This window comes from Sprattus sprattus (genome assembly GCF_963457725.1).
Source record: "Sprattus sprattus genome assembly, chromosome: 1".
NCBI classification, from domain to species: domain Eukaryota; kingdom Metazoa; phylum Chordata; class Actinopteri; order Clupeiformes; family Clupeidae; genus Sprattus; species Sprattus sprattus.
This window is the reverse complement of record NC_137920.1, coordinates 59,732,804-59,758,193: the sequence shown is the minus strand read 5'-3', so window position 1 is coordinate 59,758,193 and position 25,390 is coordinate 59,732,804. Positions and strand designations below refer to the sequence as shown.

Genomic DNA, 25,390 nt, shown 5'->3' with positions numbered 1-25,390 from the left:
CAGATCTGGGTTTACAAGCTGTCACATGAGACGTCTTCAGTCTTCTTGCCCTGAGAAAATGCTGTACAGATTCCAGCTGAGGCCAAACTTCAGTGTTGTGGACTCTAATGCCTGACTGCCTCACCTTAATCAAAGTCCCATTTATTTGTTACATCTCTCCATCAGGAATCAAGTCCTAAAAAGTTACATTCATGAACTCTGAATTTAACTTTGGCACACACAAAAAAAAAAAAAAACAGCTGAAGAACAAAACTCTGGAAAACCTTATAAAGAGAGTAAACGTGAAAAAAACTCTGCTGACTGAAATTAGACGAAGATAACGCAAGCAAATAGCCAAGAAGGAAGTTGACTGTGTGATATGCATTGTCAGGGGCTATTACATCCACTTCATCATGACTGAACAAATGTTTGCTGTTGTGGTGCATCGGTTGGAGATTATGGAATCTTCTACTCAGCACTGCAGTCTGCTGTATGGAATGCTGATTGTGAATTTGTAGTCTCTCTCTCTCTCTCTCTCTCTCTCTCTTTCTCTCTGTCTCTGTGAGTGAGTGGTGCCGGGCGTCCCATCAGGATTAAAATTTGAATTTTTCACTCTGAAAATGTCCACAATGGCTCTGTGGTGACAGGCCCACCCTTGCATCATCCAAACCATGATTTATGAAGTTCCTGTGAATAAGTAATCTGTCCTCACAGAAGGCCATGAATATGTGAAAGGGTTCAAAGTCAGAAAGAGAGAGTGAGAGAGGAGGAGAGAGTGAGAGAGAGGAGAGAAGTTCCACGCCTCATTGCGTCCTCTAGGAGAGTGTGTGGTGGGAGAGAGGATCCAGGAAGGACTAGGTTAGTCCATCAGAAATCTAATAAATATGAGAGAGCCAGACCTGATGTTTGTTGAGGCGCTTTTTAAATGCTCCCAACAAGGAAGCCATCTTAGAGAGGTTGGCTACAGAAATGACTGCCTTGAGCAGAGCTGGACTAACAGTGTATAGTAGATTGACTTCTAATATCTAACCATGCCAGCCCATTCATACAACTTGGTGATAACTGTGTAACACATAGCTTCCCCTGATGGGATGGTAAATGAAGCTCATTCATAAAGCTGCTGTTTAGGTTATTAGCATATTGGGAGCCTATTATGGTGTTATAGTCTGCCATGTTTCATATTCTATCCACTAAGACATGGACATATGAAGTTAAAAAGTTTTGCTTGGTTGTAATCCTACAGAACAAACAGATATGAGGCAAAGCTATACTGGCTTTTGATTAAGGAATAAGAATAGGTGAATAGGAAAGCTTGAACCGAGTTAAATCCTTTGAAACCAAAGTGTGTTAGTGAGGGTCCAAAGCATGGTGGTGATGGGGGCAATGAAGTGCAATAGTTCTCCTGTTGAGTTTGGTTATAATCCCAAGGGTGTGGCCTTGTCAGTGACAAGTTAATGATGAATGAAATTTGACAGGATGTCTCCAGACATTGAGTCTCATCCAAAAGTGGCAAAAGCCCATCTGGCACAGTGAGCCTAGACTGGGTGCCGCCGTGATGGAGAGCATAATGGACACGAGATCACAAGGAAGACACAGTAGGGCCTTCAGAGCCTGAGGTCCCAATTAACAACCCCCTTTTTGTTCATCTTCAACTAGATCTACTATAAGGTGGTGCACACCTCAATGAAACCGCCTCTAAATAATATGTAAAGAACCTGTATGCATGTGCAATATACAAATACATTTACATATTTATACATCTATAATACTGCATCTAATACCTCAGAAACACTTTATCGTTCTCCTAAAAAAAGTTTTCTTCATGTAGGCTGATGCAACTGCAGTCCAAACTATAATGCATGAGTCAGCTAAGAAGGTCTATGTGGTGACTTTGTGACTGAATTTCATTAGCAGCCAAACATGTCAATAACATAAAAGCGCGGAGGAAAGAATGCCATGTAAATGTACTTTTAGACTATTTTCTTAAAATCTTCATCTCATGTTAAGCAATGCAATGTGCTTTGATAAATCACTGGCTTTGATAAATCTCTCTTGCAAACACACACACACACACACACACACACACACACACACACACACACACCACGACCACATAACCCACTCCATAACGTTATCTACACTACTAATGCCTTAGTCTTAGCTGTGACCTTGAGAATGATGGGCACACTACCCACAGGGCTTAAGGTCATATCTGCTAGCATCATCATCAGAATATTCCTTGTATTTTATCAGTTTGTGGTTATTGAACACATCTTCTGATCCAGGTTATACAGCACTTATGCAGCACTTTGGCCTAACCTAGGTACTTTCTATCCTTTTGAGGTGCTTGGAGTGAGGTTTACACACAACACTCCTGTTACTTCTAACAGAGCAATATACCATGACTACATGGGGATCCAGCAGATAACTGCTCTCAAAGGGGACTATTGATTGGGTCTATGTGTGGATACAAAAAAAAAACTTTAGTTGAGACTGATGAAAATAAAACCTTTGCAAGGTCACTGGCTATGGAGTCAGTTGTCTGAAACTAAGAATTTAATATTAAAATCTAATGTTGATTTTCATGTGTTCATGTCGCTCTGGTCATTGTGGTCAAGAGCTGCCTACCTTGATTTGATGGCATCTGATACAGACTTATGGAGGGTTTCTATGGGAAATATATAATGAATAGGATATGGGTAGCGGAATTGATGGATAATGGATAAAGTTTGGTCAGTTTCCCCTCCCATTTTGTATCTAATTAGTGTGTCCTTCAAATCTGTCTGGGAGGCCTGATTTTAGCAGCTGATTACAAACACTGTGTGTGTGTGTGTGCGTGTGTGTGTGTGTGTGTGTGTGTGTGTGTGTGTGTGTAGATGTGTTTGTAAATGTGTGTTTGTAATTAGCATGCAGTATCAGCCAGCCCATCAATACCACAGCGCTTGTGTCCTCATTTATCTGCAAACAGAGACTGTCCAACTGAGTGGCAAGCGGCCGTCTCTCCCATAGCACACCTAAGCTCATCTCCATCTCCCTTTGTGCTGCATGGGAAACCCACACCGGGCCCAGGCTTAGTCATTCTTATCATAGCACGGCACAAATTCCTGACAACGTTGTTTAAAGTTGTAAATTTTATTCCGTAAAGGTTGACTCTGTGAAGCCAGGAGTGATTAACAGGGTCGTGACAGTAAGCCCTACTTAAAGACGCCCTAATGCCGGATAATTGTACGCTTTACATGCTAATGGATTTTGCTCTGAGAAGTTTTGGGGGAAGCGGGAGCTTGGGATTTATTTTAGCCAAGCACCTCAGAGGGCCTTCATAGCTGACTTTTAATTAGCTTGATTAAAAATGGATGCTTTCGAGGAATGCAGCTCTATTTGGGAGAAGAATATTCAAATGTTACTATTGTTACATTGATCCACAAACGTAATCCTTTTACCAGAAGTGCAAGCACAATTTGGAGCCGTAAGGCTTTCATGTCCCCCTGCTAAGCTAATAAAAGGTTTTTCAACTGCGCTAAATTAAACTATTTTTTAGCTTGGCATTCTGTATGGTTTTGCAGTATGGTGTACTTAATGGAAGTGTTGGGGGATGGTCTTCAATTATGCTACTAAATGAAACAAATCAGCGTCTGTGACATTAAGACAAATACTTCGGTCTCAGATTGTTTGTGGGTTGATTGGTGCACTGTGGGTTTCTCATTATCTTGCTGTTGTTTTTCATCTTGCCAGCGAGATCACTTGATGAATGCTAACATGCGCCAAAGCAAGCAAACATAGTTCGAAGACTAATCACCGATGTTCTTCCCGCAGCTCACCGAGTGCATTCGTGTCACCTCTGAGAAACTGCCACCAGTGCTGCGGAGAGATGAGCGAATCCCTCAGTTCTGGATTTCAACAATCTTTCAAAAAGGGTAGAGAAGGGAAGGTGGCAGGCATAAAGGGAAAGGAGAAGGAGGGATGAGAGTAAAAGAGGGAAAGATACAGACAGAGGCAGTGACAGAAGGTAACAAAAAAGATAGGGGAAGAGTGAGAGAGAGAGAGAGAGAGGTTGAAGAAAAAAGGAAAACGAGACAGTGATAGAGAGGAGAGAGGAATAGAATAGAGAAGCAAGAGAGAGAGAGAGTCAGAGAGAACATGCGTCAGTGGTGCACATTAGAGAGATCTAGAATTAGACATGGGAATGTCTGTGTTGGTTAAATTATTAATGATGCCTGTTTCATTTGTCTAAATGTGCTGCGACTGGTCCCTCGCTCCCCTGATGGCCTCCCCACTCACCACCTCTGTCAGAGTCCATTATAACCTGCGATGGGCACAGGTCACCTCTCCCAATCAGAGACAAATGGAGCGTTCACCGGCGCCAGAGTAAATAGCACATTTCAACCTGTTTGGCTCTTCATCAGTCAGTGGCGAGCGAGAGAAGAAAGAAAAAAAACGAGGAAGGGGAGAAAAGAAGTTTACACCTCTGTCCAAAAGTCTGACAAACGCAACAAATTTGCAAAGATAAATGAAAAGGCCACCGATATTAAACTGTCTTGTGGGAACACAGAGTGATGGATATACACCTGTGGTGGATGGCAAAGAGCCGGCTTGGAGCCAACTCCACTCCGGATTTGGCGCGCATCTGTGCCAGAAGCGGGCCGGGCCTGTTCAAGAATCCACTACACTCCGGGGAGCACCTGACACACCATTTAGCATTAGCCTCCTTCGATTTCACTGTCCCATCACTCAGATAACGACATTGACCATTTGCCAATTACACGATTAAAGATTTAATGCCGGTGGGCAGCTGTGGCACGCGCAGTCCTCGAGAGTGGTCTTTGACAGAGAGCAGGACTTGGCGGCGACCCAGAATGCAAAGCTGTAATGGCAGGCACATCTGGTTGGCTTGTGGAGATGCCCGCAAAACTCCTCCTTCCTCGCAACCCTCATAAAGACTTCTTTTCACATGGGGTGGGGGCTAGAGAAGCACATCATCCTCATCTTCCATGGCCGAACATCTCTTTGGGGAGTAGCATCTGCTCAACGCCATTAGTCTCTGGATGTGTGCCACATGCAGCATTTATTATGGGCCTGCATCTGCCTGCTGTGCTAAAGATATAAAGTGGCATCTGATGGGTCTTGCAGAGCCTCTTGTTTTCACAAATGGGAGGACATAAAACGACACAAGCTGTAGTCATTCCTCGATAAATTTGCCGCGCTGACTGCAGTGGTGCCCCGACATTGCATTCATTTACTCCAACTAAGGGGCTTTAACTTTGCACAGTGGGATTTATCAGAAGTAAATGCCTGTATTTTTTTATATGCTGAACTGCAGTTTGGTTGGCAAGAGACTAATTTAGCATATCGCAAACACGCACACACACACACACACACACACACACACACACACACACACACACACACACACACACACACACACACACACACACACACACACACACACACAAACACACACTCACACACACACACACACACACACACTCACACCTAACAATCTAACAGTATGAACTCCCTTTGAGCTTTCCATATTCAGTCTTAGCACAGGGGAAATTATTGGAGTTTGGCAGTTGAAGAAAGAAGCAGTCAGTTTTTTATAGTGCCTTTTTTTTGCTCTCTGAAAACTCAATTAGCTAAATGTATGATATAATCAATCAGCAAAAGGGAAAACACCTCATAAAGCATTATTTATCTGCAGCTGATGCCTTCTGGATGCTTTTCAACTGTTCTTGAACACTGATGTAGAAGTAAGCCTACATGTTGGTGTTGCCTTCTAAAGAGTACTGTTCAGTTCTCCCCACTCTTAAATCTGCAGAATGTCATGTCCATGATATAAAAGGTTCCAAACATAGTGCTGTGGAACCTTCACTAAGCCTGTCATCCTCATGGACCACCTTTACATTTATTTATTTATTTTTTCATTGGCTCAGCATTGATGTTTTACTGCGAGGACAACAATTACATTTTAGAGTAATAATTAGATCTGCAATGTCAATCTGCAACTTAATTAACAAGGTACCGGTACTGTTATGACACAACCCTGGCATTTGTGCTCTGTGAAGCAGTGAAAAGAAAATGGGGTGCTATAAACCAAGTGATATGAAACAAGTATGTATTCCATGATGCATACATAATGAAACAGCCCCATGAGCCTACTTGTACATACCCTAATAAAAAAGCAGTATGTTGTAGTCTTGTAAGCTCTGCATACAGTTATATGGTCAGGCACAGAACGTAGACGGAGAAAGGGGACATGTGAAACACTAGAGTTGGCACGGGTGTGGGTGTGCCCGAGCTAGAAGAGGGCCTCCGAGGGTAACCAATTCCGTTTGTCCACAGCAACGACAATTCTGTGAGAACCCCCTTTAAATTTTGTGCAGAAGACTACAATGATTTGTTCAGAAAACCCCTACTGGGTCCGCATAAAATTTGATTTGCTCTGAGGCTACAGCAACACTGTGAAATGCGACTATCTTTCATAAGGCACAGTGGCGAAAGGTAGTTACAACGGGCCCCAGTGCACACTTTTATAACAGGCCTTGGTACTTGCTAGTTTCTAGACATGAAGCATGCACCCCCCCACACACACACATACACTGTGTTGAATTTTACAGTCAAATTAGTTATTTAGGCTATTGTATTTGGAGGGGTCAAAGAGAAAGCTATCCAAACCATAGCCCTCCGACACACAGTAACATAAACAGACAGTCAAAGTGCTGAACCGTGAATTCAAGCATCAGTGCCTGAGAGCAGAAGAGCTGTCTCTTTCACTGTGGGGAATGCTTTAGAATTTTTGGTGCAGTAAACCTTGCGAATACATTCCAACAGTATTTGTTATAAGGGCAAGAGTGAAATGAAGCCTGCCATTTCTTACCATTGAAATGAATACTTTCACTACGAATCAGAACAAAAGAAAGACAAGGGAGTGGAGATTTGAAGAAAATACAGTCAATGGAGAAACAGTTACAGAGGTATGTAAGGGGGTGAGAGGAGAGAGAGGAGGAGAGATTTCACAGCAGGGCGACATAATGAGAGCTTGGCTGGCGATGAGAGGAATAGGAGTGTGATGCTGTGAAGAGATAAATGGTACATGGTATTTCTGTTGCTCAGCTGGTGGAGCACAACACAAACGACCCCAGGGTTACGGGTCGAATCCGCAGGGAAAACAAGCCCTGTGCTGTCGCTTTGTCACTTCTGGATGACACCCTCTGCGGAATGTAAATGCAGATCGAGCAGAGCCATTCCGCGGCCCATTGCTCTGTCAAAGAGCAACTACAGCTGTGATGGAATGGCATCGCGGCAGATCCTGAGTGCTGTGATAGAGATAGGGAGATCAAGTGAACCGGTAGTCCAGTAGTCAGTGCTTAATGGTTTCTGACTTGTCAAAACTGTCAAAATCTGATAGATGTGATGCAATTAGATGTTGTTTAAAGTAATCACAAAATATTTGATGCAGGCCTGTGGAAATGTCCATTCCTGAGCAGGGATTTCTTTATTGGTTTGATTTCCGGCTGCAGGGGGATCTGTGCAGGGCTGAAGCTTGTTTATAGAGCATATGAGAACACATTGCATTAAAAGCAATGAAATGATCATTTGATTACAGTAGAAGACCACCATGCTCACAACTTATAAGCGACTTGTGAATACATTGAATATTCAACAATGCCACATTCGAGGTGGTAATCGGATGGCCGCATTACCATTTCAAAGTGCAATACTTTCTGCTACCTGAGTGCTGTGAAGTCCATTATCCCGCTCATACCACAGCTGCCATACCTGCGTATACTTTCCACGTTTTGATCTCTAAAACTGACTACTTCTTTCAGCCACACATTGACTTTAGACAAATTATATGAAATAACCTATATGAATAGGTTGCTATCTCTCTGTTATAAGGGACTACAAAACAAGTCACTTGACTAATGTATCAGTAATTTCACAAGGTGAGCAGAAGCTTTAACCATAGAGAACTTCACTGATCAAGGATCACAAGTATTCTCACGAGAACTATGCAGTTAGCAAAAGTAAACACATTGATAACCTCTTAAGGATTAAATACCTAGCGTCTGTGGCTTAGAATAAATCAAATGTTTACGGCACTAAAGCTGTAACGTTAAGTAATATTAAGAAACCATGGGGTGTGACTTAAGCATTGTCTGTAACAGTTAGATACAAAAGACGTTTGGCTAGGTTTTCTACAGGCGTTGTTTTGCTCACAACTTATTTTCGAGATTTTGCGAAAACCCATTTATTTTCCCATAGGGATTTTGTCTTTGGAAACAGGAACTTTTAAAATGCTACCATTAAAAACTACAAACTTCCAGTCGACTTGCATACTCCACTCCAAAAATCAACTAAGCTGTGGCATAATGTGCTTATATTAAATAATGTGATCATGTGTTGGGTATCAGCATTTCAGTGTTACTTCTTCAGTGTTTCTATCCCAGTATCTAAACCAAGCAGGGTTGCCCCTCAAAATTTGAAAAACCCATTCGCCTTACAGTATGAAATGTATTTTTCACTAAGCTGGCAAAAAGGGTTAAAAAATGTAATATTATGTTAATGTTTTAATATAAGACACTATTGTTTCCAGCTACGGCCTACTCTTTCTCTGACATTGTACATTTTCCCACAAACACTCCTGTTGGTGTTCATGGCCTACCTGATAGAGAGATAACAGCAGCTGCACCACCGCTTGTGGGTGACGTGGGTTATACATTATCCCCGAAAAAATCAATGCACTTGGCTCAACACCCCATGTTAATAAACACAGAAGGGAGCATTCAGAGACAATTAAAAAGTGTCTGCTTGGCACCCTATTTCCCAAAGTCACAGCTAGGAAAAAGCTTAACAGCCTGCCGAAGCAAACCACTTCATCTTTAGGCCACTCTGGCTCTGCTGCCAATACCTGGTTCTCACTTTCAAGCAAAGGATGAAATAACAAACACAACCTACAACAGAAACTATGCAAATGTATGCAGCTCATAAAGACGGCATTGATGGAGCCTGAGCTTGTCTTTGCTCTCAGCGGACATACCTGGTGGGTACGCCAGCAAGCACACTGCTTAATTATAGCTTCATTATTATCTCACTCGTGCCTGTTGATGTCCTAGTCTTGCAAATCTCAGCATCTTCAGAAAAAAAACAAGCACTGTCTTCCATTCACACACCCACCAAACCCCACAACAACCAGCCCACCTCAGCCCGGTCCAGTCTCCATGTTCAAAGACCCTGGGGAAACGTCTGACATTGATTTAAAGATGTCCATTCCCAGCTCAAGAAAGTCGAGGCCAACACTCGGGGACATGCGGGGAGACCAGGCAGCCTCTCATCAAGCTTCCCTTTCCGTGATTCACCATCTTTACTGACATGGAAACTTGGGGTGGGGGTTTGACTCATCTGCATACTGTAAGATTCTGGAGACAGAAGAGAGGAAAACCTTTCCTTTTATGGTATCGTTCTTTTATTTAATGTAACATATTAAAAATACAAAGCTTTAATCAGTGCCTACTCGGGATCTTGCAAGGGTTTGTTGTGACTATTGCAGCCAAGAGACTGAATAGGGAATTCTCAAAAATTGTGGTTAAAATTACAGTAATTTTGAGGGGGTTTTTTTTCATTTCCTGCGGGAATTCTTAAAATAAATGACCAAATTGCAATAATTTTAAGTGATTTGAAATCAAATCACAAATAATGCAATTGCATGACTGCATTTAAAAAGATATATACTGCGGTAGTATAAGAACATTTCAACCCGTAATCACAATTGTGGGGAATCCTTGAATTTGCATGAAATGAATTTGTGAAAATGCAAGATCGCAACATCCTGGAGGGACTATTTAATTCCAGGTCCAAAATACCGATTCATCGGTGTCAGTGTCAAAAGCTGCTTTTGTTACGTAACTGACTTGTTAACTACTCTTTTGCTCACCCTGAACCCTTACTTGTAATACTTTCATAAGGAGTTTAACAAACCCAATGGAGAACTTCCCAATTTTTTTTTGAAGAGTTTAAATAAAAAACAAGAGGGTATTAGAGCACTTTGTTCCTTAGTTATTTTGAAATACAAAATCTCCTATATTTCCTATGCCGACAAACTGCAAACACTGCACCTGGTCAACCCACTGCAGATTTGCTTACCATGGCTATACATAGTGGTGCTGTTTTGCTTTTTAAATGTTTTTTAAAAACGTATACAATCACAAAAGGTCACCGTGGCAACTGGTTAGGAGTAACGAACCAGATTTTTTTTTTTTACTTACAGGCAAATTAATATTTCACTCGCCAACTAGATGAACAGCTACAATATTTACACCCTGTGCATGTGTGGGGGCGTAAGCCTATGTCTATTCTATGTGTTAGTGTGTATGTGTGTGTGTGTGTGTGTGTGTGTGTGTGTGTACGTCCCCTGTGTCTCTCTTCACACTCGTTCTAGGGGACAAATCCATCAGGCAGTAATGTTGTCCTCTCAGGGCAGTGATTGATGCAGCGAGATGGGCGTTAGAATGGCTCGCTCCTTCATATACCCTCTGTGATAACAATCTTGCAGCACAGATCTGACAATGCCGGGGAGGTGCAGAGACAAGGGGAGGGGATTCAGTCCTCAAGCAACATATTGATCCACTCAAGCGCTGAGCACAAGCCTCCTGCCTCTTAAAAATATTACCTTCAGCGTTTTATAAAGATTTCTTCATTTATTCAGAAATCGCTTTCTTGTTGAGTCCTTGCGGATCAATGCGGAACACATTTTAGAGGCAAGGTAGTTGGGGAGAGCAAAGAACTCAATTCTGCTGGAGCGCCACCAGAACCACATCCTTTATCAGTCTTCTTCATCTGTCACTAAGGGGCTGAAATGAATGCAGCATCAACACTTTCACCCTATACGGTTTTCTCAGAGAGAGAGAGAGAGAGAGAGAGACAGAGAGAGAGAGAGAGAGAGCAAGAGAAAGGGGAGAGAGAGAGAGAAAGAAAGGAGGCTTGGCAGCTGAAGGTAAATTCACAACAGACAGTATAGAGCACTTTAGGAATAATGAACCATTTTACTGTTTATGTAACTAAATGCAACACATGTAACTGATTAAATAGCCAGGAAATAATGTAGGACAAGAGATAACTTTCTGAATGTACAGATCACTCTCATATGTGGTTTCACTCAACAGTCCACTGCATCATAAAGGTTTACAATGAAGTGCAGAGACTGCAAGACTGTAATCAAAATATAAATACATCATTACACTGAAATGACCTTAAGCTCTGTAGTATCCAGAGACTGGCAGTATCTTTGAAATTAGCAGGTAAGATATAGCTGTATGCATTCTGTTTCCTCCTGGGTATCCTTCGTTTGCTGTGTAGTTAGGGGTGGGGTGCTATTCGGATCTGAAGAAATAAGGGCAGTTCTCCCTGGCCTCACCAGTGAGGGGCACTGAAAATCTTTAGCCCCGCCCAGAACATTTGAGTCGGGAAGTTGGGTCTGGCATTGCTCCATTGGGGAGAAACTATGCCCAAACAGAGCTGTTTGTACCAATCGAATTGTCAGGGCGGGCTTTATACGATGATGGACAGATGATCAACAGTAACATAATCAACCATGTCACCAAAGAGCGCTTGGGTTGAATTTGTTTTCAACAGACATGGCTGCCGCTGGAGAGCCGATTGGCTGATTGGTTGTAGGTCTATCCAATTGAGCGAAGAGGCATTTTTTTTCCTGGTTCGGTTGAAACACGCCCCATACTCACAGCCCAATGGAGCAGTATCAGACTCATATTCTGACTAGAATTATGAGTTTGACAACGTCAGGCTAGTTTATCTGGAGATTCGACAACAAAATCATCAAACAAAAAAATGTAAAGAGAACAAAAAATAACTTGGCTTGTTTGAGGCATATCATGCTTACCCCCCATCGAAGCACCTCACAGCAAAACAAGTGTAACCTACATTTTTGGTCTGGGTAGCTTCCGAAAGATACACAGCAGGAAAACTCAATAAGTCATAAGCACTTTTTTCATCTCATTCCTCCAACTTCTGGGTTTGCTCTCCTGATTTTCCTCTAGTTTTTACCCTCTCTTGCATTCTCTGGCTCAGTCTCGCTTCCTGCATCTTTCTCCAGCCGAAAACACAGATAACACAAACAAACCTGTGCTCTTCTTCTTCCCTAGCTTTGTTGTTGTGCGACTATCTCCTGATAATCATCTTCCTGAAACAAAATTAAAATGCAGTATATAAATATGCAAAATGGGCTGCCCCATTTAAGATTCACTGAAGTTCACTGAAGTGCACATTCACTTTCCTCCCCTTCTCTCCATCTTCTTCCCTGACAGATCTGCTGTCTGCTCCTCCGCTCCCCTCTTCTCTCTCCCTTGTGTCCTTGCCTGTTCTGTTCAGCAATATGTTGGGAGCAGACCCCTGAGTTTTCAGATTTTATACTGCAGCCAGGACATTTTTTAGCTTAAATACCTGGCTAGCTAAGATCAACGTATGCCAATAAATGTTAGCTAGCTTACTATATAAAACAGTAGTTAGTAAGATTAGAAAATAGCAACGTGACATTATCATCAATCTTAAAAAAATCTTTATTTTAACTAGTTCCTTAATACCACTTAAGTTGACTTTTCCTCCGTTACTAGGCTGCTATTTCACCAGTTACCATTTGTCACCATTTCACCACTTAATGCACTCACCTGTATTTTTCACATTCAGGTTGGCTTCACAATCACAACTTTACTCAACTGGAAACATTTGAACTAGGAGGAGACGGGGACCTGATTATAGAAATGAAATAAGAAAGATCTGATCGAATGGGACGCCTGCTTTTCTGTGTTTAATCTGCAAGGTTATCTTCAAATTGTGTTTCAGTAAATCACAGTGTCAATCCCGGGTTGGTAGTGAGGTCAGTCAGGATTGGCTTTGTTTAGCAGTTTTTTCATATCTGGCTGTAGGTGATTGCATTCTGAGGGCTGTGGTTATTTACGATGGTATTCCCTATTTGGGTTTGTGAAGAGGGCGTTTCAGGGCACAGGGGGCCTCAAACCCTACAATACTGAACAGGTTGCCTAGGGTGTTGGAAGCAGTCTTGTTTTTTTAGGCACTTTGTCCACTGTACGTCTGGTCTGCTACGCTTTTAGGAGACCTTTCTTCTACTTTCTTCTGTATTCTTAACTGTTCCACTGCCTGTGGTTGTGCACCCAATAAGGCTGTGTAGCTTTATTATTTGTTTCACTTGAATTGCGACAGGCCTTGATGTCAGGCAGTGTTTTGCACCTACTTACCATACAGCTCTCAGCATTACTATAAATAAGATTCATTGAATGATATGAAATCATCATGCATTTATAATGTTATACTTTGTAATAATGCCCTTCATACCTCATAATATAGTTTGAAAAGTGTAGGCCTACTTCATGTCCCACAGGACCAAGATGAGGCTAGACAACAGGAAATGAAGAAGTAACATAAGTTACTTTTTAAGAAGTATTTTACAGCTTGAGTAGGCGAAGCTTGTTTTGCCTTTATAGGATGACATGGCAGTTTTTGTGACACCATCCACAGCTGGCACCGCATTTTCTCAGGATTTTGTTCCTTGACGAGAGCCTTATCAGGCCACCCTAATGGAGCTGCAGGCTGCACTGCTGTTGGATCCTGTTGCTCCAGTGACTTCACATGAGTTAGATGAACCTCCAGAGAATCTGGCTGACGTCCCCCGTTTCAGTTAAGTCTAATCAACCAGACTATGAAAATTGTAAAAATTACAAAGCATGGTCCTATCTTTCTTTTTTCTTTTTTTTTTTTTTTACTAAGAAGCTGGCCATGGTAATTCTGTGAAGTCTAATTAAGAGTTTCAGGGGCAACACACTATTGTGTGTCACTGCTCTCAAGTACAGCTGTGAGTCAGTTGATTCCAAAGAGGATGATTCAGATGCCACCCTTCTGAATAACTCCATTGAATGAGTTCAATACGTGGGGGGCGAATCCCTGTAGGACCCTGATCACCTCTTGCGGGATGCACAGGTGCTGCTATGAGGATTGTATATTATGTTGCACTTGTAGACCATTAAGACCCTTTTATTGTCTGTCTTCTTGAAAATGAAGGTTCGTGGCAGACCAGCGAAAATCAGTAGGTTCATGGTGCATGGGCCGAGAGGAGCTGTCTTGTATCGACCTGTATTGACCTGAAGAATGAAGCTCTTTGGTTCAGCAGTGACAAGGGTTTCCAGGTGTGATGCTTCATTTTAACTGATTATTCTGGTGGAGGTCTATCATAGTTGTGAATACCACCACAGTTCAATAGATATAAACTAAACAAACTCTATAAACCAAGGCTGGAGCTCTCACTAAATCTCACAGGCCAATCTGGTCTCTTGGCATGAAGTGCCAGACAAACCCCTAATGAGGGAAGTGTGAGCGAAGCGACAGGCACTTTCATACACTCATGCTTTGACTGTCTACCAAGCCTTTGCAACACACACACACATGATGTCAGGCTTCAGGTTATTGACAAAAAACCCAAAAGAACCTCATTTGTGCATTTAATCCCCCCCAGGCGACCCGCTTTTTGGCTTGCATAGCTATGGGTCACTCTGTAACATCTTTGCACTCCATATATAAATGACAGAGGAGCAAAGCGAAACACCCTCTCATTTTTAAAAATAGACTCACATCACCCCTTTCCAGACAGGACCTTTAATGAAGACATACAGGAGCTATCAGTGCAATTCATCCTCATCCACCATTACATTTCAGACTCCTGTCTTGTGAACAACGAGTCATTTATTAGTAATTACTGCTGGCCTCCCTGTGTTTTAATTCACCTCGCCAGGGGAACAGATCAAGTTGGAAGGGAGACTCATTGCCTCAGAAGCTTTGGTTTTAAGCTCTGTTGAGCCGTTTATTTATAGTCATGTGTTTAGTATGTGTGCAGCATGCATGATCTTGTGAACCTAACACAAATGTAGGCATTTTCTTGTTGTTTTCTACTGGCTGCGTTTGGTCTCCAGATCCAAAAGAGAGATTGGGTCTTGACTCACATGGGCTGGACTGCAGTTTGCATTCCCTTTAAGCGTGTCTGTTTCGGTAGGAGTGCCTGTTAAATGAAAAAATCGTCAGTGGTGGCTCTGAATCCATAAGTGCGGCCTTCTTCCGAGATGGGCCACCCGTCTGCTGAGTGAATTTGCTATCAGAATCTTTGGGTAATCGACTGAATCCTCTGAACTTTGCATGTGATCACATTCATTTTCCTAGTGATGAATTGTGCCTGGTCTGAAACCAAAGAGCAGCTTTTTATCCCGGCGGCCCACAGGAGCTGAGCCGCAGCTGGGCTTGATATGATATGCGCAGTTGGATGGTGAAGCGTGAGATTTGATTGTTGCCGTGACAGAGGTCAAACGGTTGGAGTGGGGGGGATGAGTGGTGTGAAGAAGGGTGGGAAGTGAAGATGGAAGGAGGGTAACGCTGCAAAGGATGATGCAGCAGAAATAAGGAATGCAAATCAACATGACCACTCCGCTCATCTGTCAACAGGATCGCCTCAAGATGAGTACATGATGCGCCGGTCGCCAGTCAGCAGATTCTTGACTGTTAATTACTGTTGTGTCAATACTTCATTTGGAGCGGTGGCTATGCCACTTGTCAGACTGAGAATGCTCACATATTTCCTCCATCTTCAGACAGGCAAATACAGTATAGCCTGTGTGTTAAGCAAGATAGCTGCATTTCAGTATCTGTATTTTTTTTTCTCTGTTCTCTGAAATATTTGGCAAGCACACTTTGAAGGCAAACAATGTATAACATTCCATAAGGAACTGGAACATCCTACAACCTCTGCAAACTTCAGTACACTACTGCTAGCACACAGCCTGAAAACTGCAGGCAGTGAAAACCGTACCAGTTCTCCTAAAGAGGGCACAGATGGTGAGGAAAATGTAACAACAGGCCTGTCACTAAACACCACCAACATGCATGCTAATATTCTCCCACCCGACTGCCAATTTATTCAAATTCAGCATTTCAATATTAATTTCTCTGCAGGGCCATATCGCCATGAACGTCTCTTTCAGGCTGGCCACTTTATTGTGTCATGTTCTCTTTCTCTATCATTTGAAATAAAGAGCTGTTTGACAGGAACATTTATTTTTACTAGCTATATGCTAGGAATGAATATCCATTTAAGTGTTATTCTACAGTCATTGCCAGTAGATTTAGCTCTATGAACTGTGTCTTTCTAGGTGAATGGCTGGTGTGTGTGTGTGTGTGTGTGTTTCTGGTGTGTGTGTGTGTGTGTTTCTGGTGTGTGTGTGTGTTTCTGGTGTGTGTGTGCGTGTGTCTGGTGTGTGTGTGTGTGTTGTCTGTGTCTGGTGTGTGTGTTTGTGTGTGTGTGTGTGTGTGTGTGTCGAGTGTCCGTGCTTGTTAAAACCCCTTGTGTCAGTGCAGGCCAGGTCAGTAGCCATAAGAAGAAGACAAATGACAATGAGGAAAGCGTATTTGCTTTTGCTGCGTGTGGCTTGTCCATCTTGGCAGAGCAGCCTCATTGCGTCCCGTCGCTTTATGACAGAAATCAATCTCTGGGGTGATTGTCCGCACACTCCCACAGGCCTCCCCGGAGGCAGGTGATGTATTGATAAGGTTGGAGTGGTCAGGAGATGGATGATCGGGGTGAAGCGTTGGTGACATACAAATAACTGGGGAGTATGTGTGTGTGTGTGTGTGTGTGACGTTTGAGGAGAGTGACATCAGGCAAGGGTGCCGACAGAAGGACAGCATCTGTCAGCAAGGCCAGGGCACTCAGTCACTGACACGTTTGAGGGATGAAGATGGACTTGTGTGTAGGTGAGTGTATGCTTGTGTTTGTTGGTGGCTGTGTGTTGCTAGGTGTGTGTCAGAGCACTTTCAGTATGTGTGTGCTGAGCGTGACATTATCTCCCGAGCATGGCAGCCAGACTGACAGTGCTCAGACAGAGCCATCCGCACACACACACACACACACACACACACACACACACACACACACACACTGAAGAGTACACTTGTAGGGGAAACAAGAAAAAGGTGGGGACTGAAAGAACACTGGGTAAATGAAATGAGCATCCCAGGTATGTGCCTCTGGCTAAACTAACAGTGACAGCCGCCTCCATTAGATGTACCAGCAGCAGGTAACACACACACACATGCACATACACGTGTACACACACACGCACATACACGCGCACACACACACACACACACACACACAAACAGGCGCGCGCACACGCACACACCTACACACTACTGCATACTGCAGAGGATTATTATTCTGGCATTTCGAAAAAGGATAGAGGAATCATCCAGAAGCAAACATGGAGAGCCACAGCCAAATGCCAGTGGTGCCAATCGTGCTAGTGTTGCAGCAAATGATTAAGTCTCAGCCCTGAGCAAACACACCTGATTCTGCTGATCAGATTCCGCCTGGCGCCTGGGTGGCCTCCAACAGGTGTGTTTGAGGAAGGTTAGAGGGAAAAGCCCAGAGGATCCCAGGTGGCCACTGCTGATCTACAGCAGCGCATGTCAGTCTAGCTCTCTTCGCCCCCCCCCCCCCCCCCCCCCCCCCCCCACCCTCCCACCCCTCCGGCTTTGAAAATCCTCTGTCTAACTCTTCTGCAAGCACACCTGATTGACATTAGTGGAATTGTAAGGCTTCTATCATAACGGGGTACAATAGCGGCATGCGTGTGTAATCGGCTTCATTGTCATTCAATCTAATTAATACAGTAGACTAAGCACCCTAGAGCTGAAGCCCGAAGACTCCATCACCGGGTCCAACCTGTGCTGACCAGTGCAGCTACGCTAAGTGGCTGAAATAGGTGTGCTCAGCTGATCAAGGGTGCTACTGATCGGCTCAGTTAGGTATGAAGAGTAAGGACACCTGGAGAGTAAGGGGAGAGCATCGCTCTTTTGTCCATCAGAGAAACAGATCATAAATGCATTTAAGCCAGCATTAGACTTTGGTCATGTGACACAGTTCTCTTGTATCATGTCATTTCATCATCGTCATTTTCCCTTTAGCTAAAAATGTGTCTATTGCAGAAATAGAGACTGAGCTTGGTTGATGCCACAATGTAGGACACTTTGATTGGCTGGCACATGAGATGTGATTGAATTTGCCTGTTGGCAGATCATTGGCTCTCATTATAAAAGTTGTCTGTCAGATTGTCTTAGAACGTTCTCATTGTTTTAGGCCAGAGGGGGGGAAGAGGGTCACTTCCACATTTAGTTCAGGCTATCACAAGCCTGTCAAACGGCTTGCAGATCATTGGAGAGATTACTAAATGACAACAAGCCTGAACAAACACGCAAACACACACACTGCATATGTTCACCGTGTGCACATGCATAGGCACATCGCAGCCACACTCAAGACGACACACACACACACACACACAAAAAACACAAACACACACACACACATAAACACTCAAAGAGGAGCCCTAGCCTGCGAGCAGTTTGTGATAAGTGTGCATGGATATCCCTGTAGTGATCTGGGATGTACAGCCTCCATACACATAATGCCCTTGGCCTCAGGGAGAAGCCATGCAATTATCAATGCAGAGATTCCTGATGTAAGTGGATCCATCACAGCCATTATAACCAACATCCCACAGCCATGCCTTGGGGACCAAAGAAAGAGGGACGGGGACGGGGGGTGGGGGGGGGCTCCTTTCCTAATGGGAAATATAACACCTGGAAGAATGAAATAGCTGTCTGTCTATTTTAAGGCAGCACCAGGAGGCATGTGTTTGCACCTGTTCAGTGTGTGTGCGTGTGGGTGCGTGTCTGTCTCTGTGTGAGTCAGGGTCATTATTGTAAACTAAAACTAAGAAGAAAACAAACGTTTTGAAACATTTAAGGAAATGTAAAATAATGAAGGAAAAGAATTCAGTGGGACGGGTGGTTTTCCCTTAGCTCCAATGGTAATGAAAAAACCTGCCAACATGTGCCACACGCATCTCCGCCAGTGGCAGTGTCTTGTGCTGTGGAAATTCCATCAAAATGACAAAGTTCTCCCTCCATACCTGCGTAGCCAGGCAATATTATTTCTCCCCGCTGTTGTCAGAAGCCCCTTCAGTGCATGTGACAGCTGCCTCCACAAGCCGCATTTGAACAAACCACACTGCGGCGACATGCTTGTCCTGTCCTCTTAGGAAAGTGTGTGATGCCATCATGACGCATTTTCACAGAGCGGAAATCAATAAGACAGGCCATTTAACCTGACTGGGGAAAGAACATGCCTGACCATTTCTTACTTTACCTCACTGAGAACTTCCTGCACGACGAACGTGTTTGTCAGGCCAGCTCAGGGTGCCTTCCTGTTAATTTTATTTAGACAGGAAAATTGGCTACCAGCAAATTTAGCTGTTGTCGAGTCAGGGCCCATATTTCAAAACACCAATTAGGGAGCGGCGGCTCATCGATCAAAGGTCTCTTTTGTGAGTGAGTGACACAAATGTATTCCAGAGACTTCTGTGGCATGCACCAAAAGCAGCTGGTTCCGGTTCTCCTCACCGAAGACCTCTAAGGAGATGTTAGAACAGCTGTCTGAAGAAGCCTGAGATGAGCAGATCCTCCAGTTTGTCTGTCCTACTTATCATTCAGACAAACACCAGTCTGCTAGAACATATCATTTGCACCCCTTACGTTGAGGATCGTCAGTCATTAGTTTTGAGTATCTTAATTGATTTGCCAGACATTGTGTCGGCTAGCCCTTTTCCGCCATCTGGCCGGCTGCTCAGGGCCAGTTTAGTAAATTATCCAACAGCCCTGGCTTGTCTGCGTGTGGAACGAACAGTGGGCGAGTAAGTAAAGACAAGACAGGGTATAAGTGAGGCTGGCAAGTCAAGCGGCCTGTCCAAAATCTTATAGCAGCCTTTTCAGAGGATGCTTTGCTGTAGCGCTCCTACCCCTGATCGTGTGATAAATTCAACAGTATCCTTGTTTAATTATAGATGACTCTGTGATGAAAAATGAATAAACTCCAGGACCAGAGAAGAGGTGAAGAGGTTTATGTTTTTTTTTCCTCTTGGCATTCTCTGGCTTAAGTTGTACAGTGCAGACAGTGGAGTGGACGTACCAATCAACGTGTTTCATGATTTATATCCGCAGTCTTTTGAAAATGAGAAGCGTCAATATAAATGACCAACAAACTAAATAATAAAGTCAGTAAAAGAAAGAAATGAATAAATAAATAAAATCATGAATAGAGGACACACGTCACATGGAATACAAGCTGTATGCTTCATTAAGACAGTAATGTACAGTAGAGTGTCAGTGTTATGTCTAGCTCAGCTCAACGCAGAGCTGCTAATGCATCCAGACACTCAGCTGCACCACTCCCCATACATCTGAACTGTACAGCCTTCCATTCCCTGGATCTTAATCTGGCCCAGGTAACCATCTGTGAGACTTGGTAAGCGGTGTAGTAAACAAGGGGGTAAAGCACTGGGAAATGCTGCTAATGGAGAAAGCCTCCCCTGAGGGATGTAATAACCTCCTGTGTATCAGGGAGTGGAGGCTGGGCCTCCAGCAAGCCCTTTTAATCAATAGCCAGAGAGACTCTTTAGTGTTAGCAAATCAAAACAACATCCTTTGAGGAGTTATGAACGGGATAAGTATGGCTAATAAGATATAATTAATTATTGATTTGGGGGCTGGTGGAGAGTTTTACTTCTGCTATAAATGGATGAGTGGAGACTGGGTGTGTTTTTTTCAGCTTTCAGCAAAGCTGTTCATGAGTGAATCTATTTTTCCATTATTTTAGCCTATGCTGCGTGTCTGCTATTAAGTGTGGGGTTCCTCTATTCTTAGGTAGATAGATCTTACTGTGTGCTTTAAGAATGAGACAAGGTCTTTGGCTTATGTTCCATGAAATCTAAAGTTGCTGTCGCGCTTCCTGGCTGAAGTTTTTCCAAACCATTTACATCTTTAGTCGGTGGATTCACTCTCAGTCAAGTTCACAGAGTTTCTTAGCAACAGGTCTTAGCCAAATACATAGTGAGAACCTTGCAATTACCCACAAATGCATGTAATTAGTACTAAGTGCCTCCGACTGGGACTAATAGGCAGAGAGAAAGAAGGACAGTTGCTCTGCAAGCTAAATCAGACATACACAAATACATTTGCATAATGAAATGCAAATGAACAAAAGTAAGACAATTACATACTGCTAAGGGTAAGAGGAGAGTAGAGTTGACCAGACAAGGACTTATGAGTTTGTTTTTCACAAAATAGAAGGTTCCTCTGTTGTTATTTACCACAGAGTAACAGTGAATGTATAAGAATGTTTAATTCCTTTCAGTGTAGATATGTGCAGTGCCTCTTTTTATAATATGACATACTATCCAGTTATTTTTCTGTTAAGTGGAAATTGATTCAGTATGCTTTTTATTTTGATATTGTTTATGGTTTGTTAAGGAAAGAAAGGACTTGTTTTGGATATGCTGACATTTCCGGAGCTGTATCATACATTCACTTTGAGCTGCAACACCTGTGTTTGCCAAAGCTCTCTTGAGCCTCATTATTTTATTTTCTCTCTCTCCTTCCCTTTCTCTCTATCTCTGGAAGCAGCACACACAGACACAACTGCACACACACTGTACACTCTCTCACTGACACTCTCATTCACTCCTTCTAATCTCTTTCTCTTGTCTGTGCTGTGATCCTTCATTCCTGTCATTCTCTCATCTACATCCGTCTTTCTCTATCAATCTCATTCTCTCTTTAATCTCTGCTTCTCTCCCTCATCAACCCACATTCCCTCTTCTGATCTCTCTCTCTCTCTCTTCCCTCCGTCTCTCTCTGTCTTCCAGGTGGCCTTTCCCGGTGGTCCTCCCCTCTGTGCGACTGCTGCTGCAAGGATCGCAAGAGGGACGGGGAGGGTGAGAGTGGCACCGACTTCAACGATCTCACCACCTCCAGTTCCGGGAGCCAATCGGAGGCCAGCTCGCCGCAGGGCACCGTCATCTGCGGGCCAGTGAGCCGGGGTGGGAGCGGAGGCAGAGGTGGCCCGCCACCCATACAGCAGGGGCCGCCGCCCCAGCACCGACACCCTCACCCGCACCACCACGTGCAGACGCTGGACCGACCGCACAAGAAGGGGCCGGTGGCTACGCTGCAGCAGTCAGAGCAGCGGCGCAAGAGCGACCTGCTGCGCACGCTGACGGCCAGCTCGCGCGACACCAGCACCAGCAAGAAACGGCCGGCCAAGGAGGCCAAGATGACCATCCAGGAGGAGCTGGGGAAGTGCATCAAAGACTTCCACAAGATCAAGATCCCCGAGAGGTTCCCGGAGAGGAAGTACATGTGGCAGGCCGACCTGCTGCGCAAATACGAAGATGAGTAAGAAGATATGAAAATTGAAAAAGAAAATGAAAGAATATTTAACTCGCGAGCACTTAGACCGTACTGTATGTGTGTGTGTGTACGTATGTATGTTGCGTAAGCATTACTACTGCCCCAGAATGTCTTCGTCCCAATGTGCGGTCATGGGAAGGTTGTTGGAGAAAACACTCTTCTCCCTGATGAACAGGTGTACTTTTATCATGAGGTGGTTGTGCAGTTGGGAGGAGGAGAGGCATTTGTTGTTTTTTAGGTTTTTTCTGTTGTTACCATTGATGTTGTTGATGTTGCGATGGCACTCATGAGCACAAATGTGTGTGTGTGTGTGTGTGTGTGTGCATGTGCATGTGTGTCTCTCTTGTGTGTGTGTGTGTGTGTGCCAGTGATGCGCAGGTCAACTCACAAACAAACTTTTCCAGCCTGCCTGGTGCATTCTCTACATAAATGCAGATAAACACTAAGCATTCTCTTGAATTTGACAAGGAAATTCGACTATAAGGCAGTTTAGCCTACAGGTATTGTGTAGGGAGATTATGAAATAGATGTCCTACGTTGGCAATGCATGTAACAATGTCTGCCATGTTTTACTGGGCTACTTATCATTAGGCATCTCTAGCACTGATGACCTTCAAGTCCCCAAATACTTCACTCTTTATATTTCTGTGTTTTTTTGTTTTACTCTCCCGAATGTGTGGCCTAAACTGCACCTTCTTGCGCTTGGATTCATTCAGCTAATTTTGTTTTTGTAAAGTATTTAATGTAGATTTTACTCTTTAGGCGATATTTGACTAATCTCCCCCAAAAATATTTTAACCGACCCACCCGCAAATGACCTGAATATCATTTAAAATTATCTTTGTTTTACTCGTAACTGCGGGTGTCTGTGAGCACCCCCTCATTTCGGTTCAAGCCTGCGCATCGCTGCTGTGTGTGTGTGTATGAGAGCGGGGGAAAGGTTGAGAAAATTGGAGAGATTGAGATTGCGTTACACACATACACACTGCGTACACACTGCTACATTCTGACCCCATCATGTTTGTGGCTGCGTTCCGGGTGGCATCGAGGTCGGAGATAAACGTGCATCAGAGTGATAAATAATTCATTCCTTTCCCTCTCCGCTCCTTCTAAAAATACCCCCAGCCTTGGCCCAGCAGCCTGAGCACAGACACTTGGATTTCAATGCTACCAGAAGCACAGGAGACTCATTTTTCCTCCCCCTCCAATTTTACAGGCTCCATTGGCTGGCCATAGCCAAGGGGCACATCGACAACAGTGCAAAGGTCCCCAAGGCATTTGGCTTCATCGTGGAGAGGGGTTTACATAACAGGCTGAAATGTAATACCTTTAGTACTTTGTGATATTGATTGAAAAAAAAAATTGATATTCTGAAGGGGAAATGCATGGTGGGTTTTGCTTGAAGAGGGTAAAGGTTAAATGTGACACAAGGCTTTGGTTTAGAGTAGCGGTTGTCCACGACTCATGTTTACTGCTGGAAAGGGTACCTGCTGTTGGTTTGTGACTTTATTCTGAGATTTGTATGCACATAGACACTCATACACTCACATTCAAACCTACACAGACACACACACACACACACACACACACACACGTACACACACACACACACACAATCACATGCACACCAACACTCACCCTCACACACATTTAGCAACACACACACAAAACCCCCACACTAGCATGGTACTCTTACCAGTACCGGCTACTCCACCTGTATTTTGTTCACACCACGCGACTCAAGCACACAACCCACTGCTGCTGTCGAGAAATGAAGGACACACCTTGACAAGTGGCGTCACCTAGCCTTGGCTCGCCTCTCTGAGGTCAGTAGATATTGACGGTAGAAGTCCTGTGGGTATCGACCAGGCTAATTCACAAAGCCAATGACATTCCAGCTGATGTTGATGAAGGCTGATCGATATAGGTGATCAGACTCTTTAATGAGACCATGATGCCTCCAAGGAACTGGTTCAGCTGGCTGGCTTGTATTTCAATGTTAAAGATTGTTGTTGCACAGTGTTGTTCGCATACTTACTGCTTACGTACTCATACCACTCACTGCTAGAAGTGGACCCCCCACAGATTAAGGTACTGTATTTGACACAAACACACGTAGAACAAACAAACAAACAAACAAACAGACAAACCAACAATGCTCTGTGCTTTGCTTTAGAGGACATTATGTTAAAAAAATTAACTAATAATAGCATAAATCCAAAGTAGGCTAAATCAGCCATAGCCACTTGGGCAAATATTGGTGGTAAGCAGGCCCCCTAAAAAAATATATTAAAATAATAAAAAGTAAAGATTACATTACAAGTTATAATATGAGTTTGCATGCTCTAATAACTTTAATAATGACAAATTTTAATCTAACAACTTTAATGCAGTTATGTAGTCAAACACCTGCTCCGCTCTGATTAATGACTGTTAATATTCAAATGCATACATGGGGTTGTGATCTGGATATGATGAAATTGGCTACATGCAACACCATGCTATCTCAGAGCTATAATGCTAGAATCCCTCATCTTATTCAAACCCTTCTTGCTTTCTTTCCTATATAAACTAAATGAATGTACACTTGGCAATGTGGAAATTATTTGCTTTTGATTGTGATTTGTTTTGTCCCTAAAATAAATATATAGTTACCAGGAGAAGCCTATTCAAATGCATATAATAGTTTTACCTTGAGCTAATAGCCTTAATATTAGTTTGTCAAACTGTTCCAGATTTATTCTAAAAATATATAAAGAAGGACTCCATAGATTATGAATTATAGAAAAGTGATCTTTGTATATTAAATATTTTATTTTTTAAATCAAAAGATTATTTCCACATATGGTAATCCTTACTGCATGTGCAATCACTAAAAAGTAATTATCAGAAGCAGTTACTGGAACCAGGCTCCCTGCTTTATGCTTTTCTGTTTACTTGCCCCATGTTATTATCATCCCACACAAACTAAACATTAAAGCCCACGCTGTCTAAACAAGACGGTTCTAATATCATCACTCCCCATGGGTGACTCTTTTAA

At 43.3% G+C, this 25,390-nt stretch overlaps 1 protein-coding gene across 1 annotated transcript in view; it reads left to right on the top strand.

The window, feature by feature from the left end:
* kctd16b (potassium channel tetramerization domain containing 16b) overlaps positions 1-22,339 on the top strand; it is a gene marked incomplete at both ends in the record, with an annotated part of 51,993 nt that extends 29,654 nt beyond the window's left edge. The window contains one exon of the mRNA XM_080845377.1: positions 21,807-22,339. Within this exon, the coding sequence (XP_080701503.1) occupies positions 21,807-22,339 (533 nt within the window). The remainder of the gene's footprint in view (positions 1-21,806) is intronic.
* Between the last annotated feature and the right edge of the window lie 3,051 nt (positions 22,340-25,390).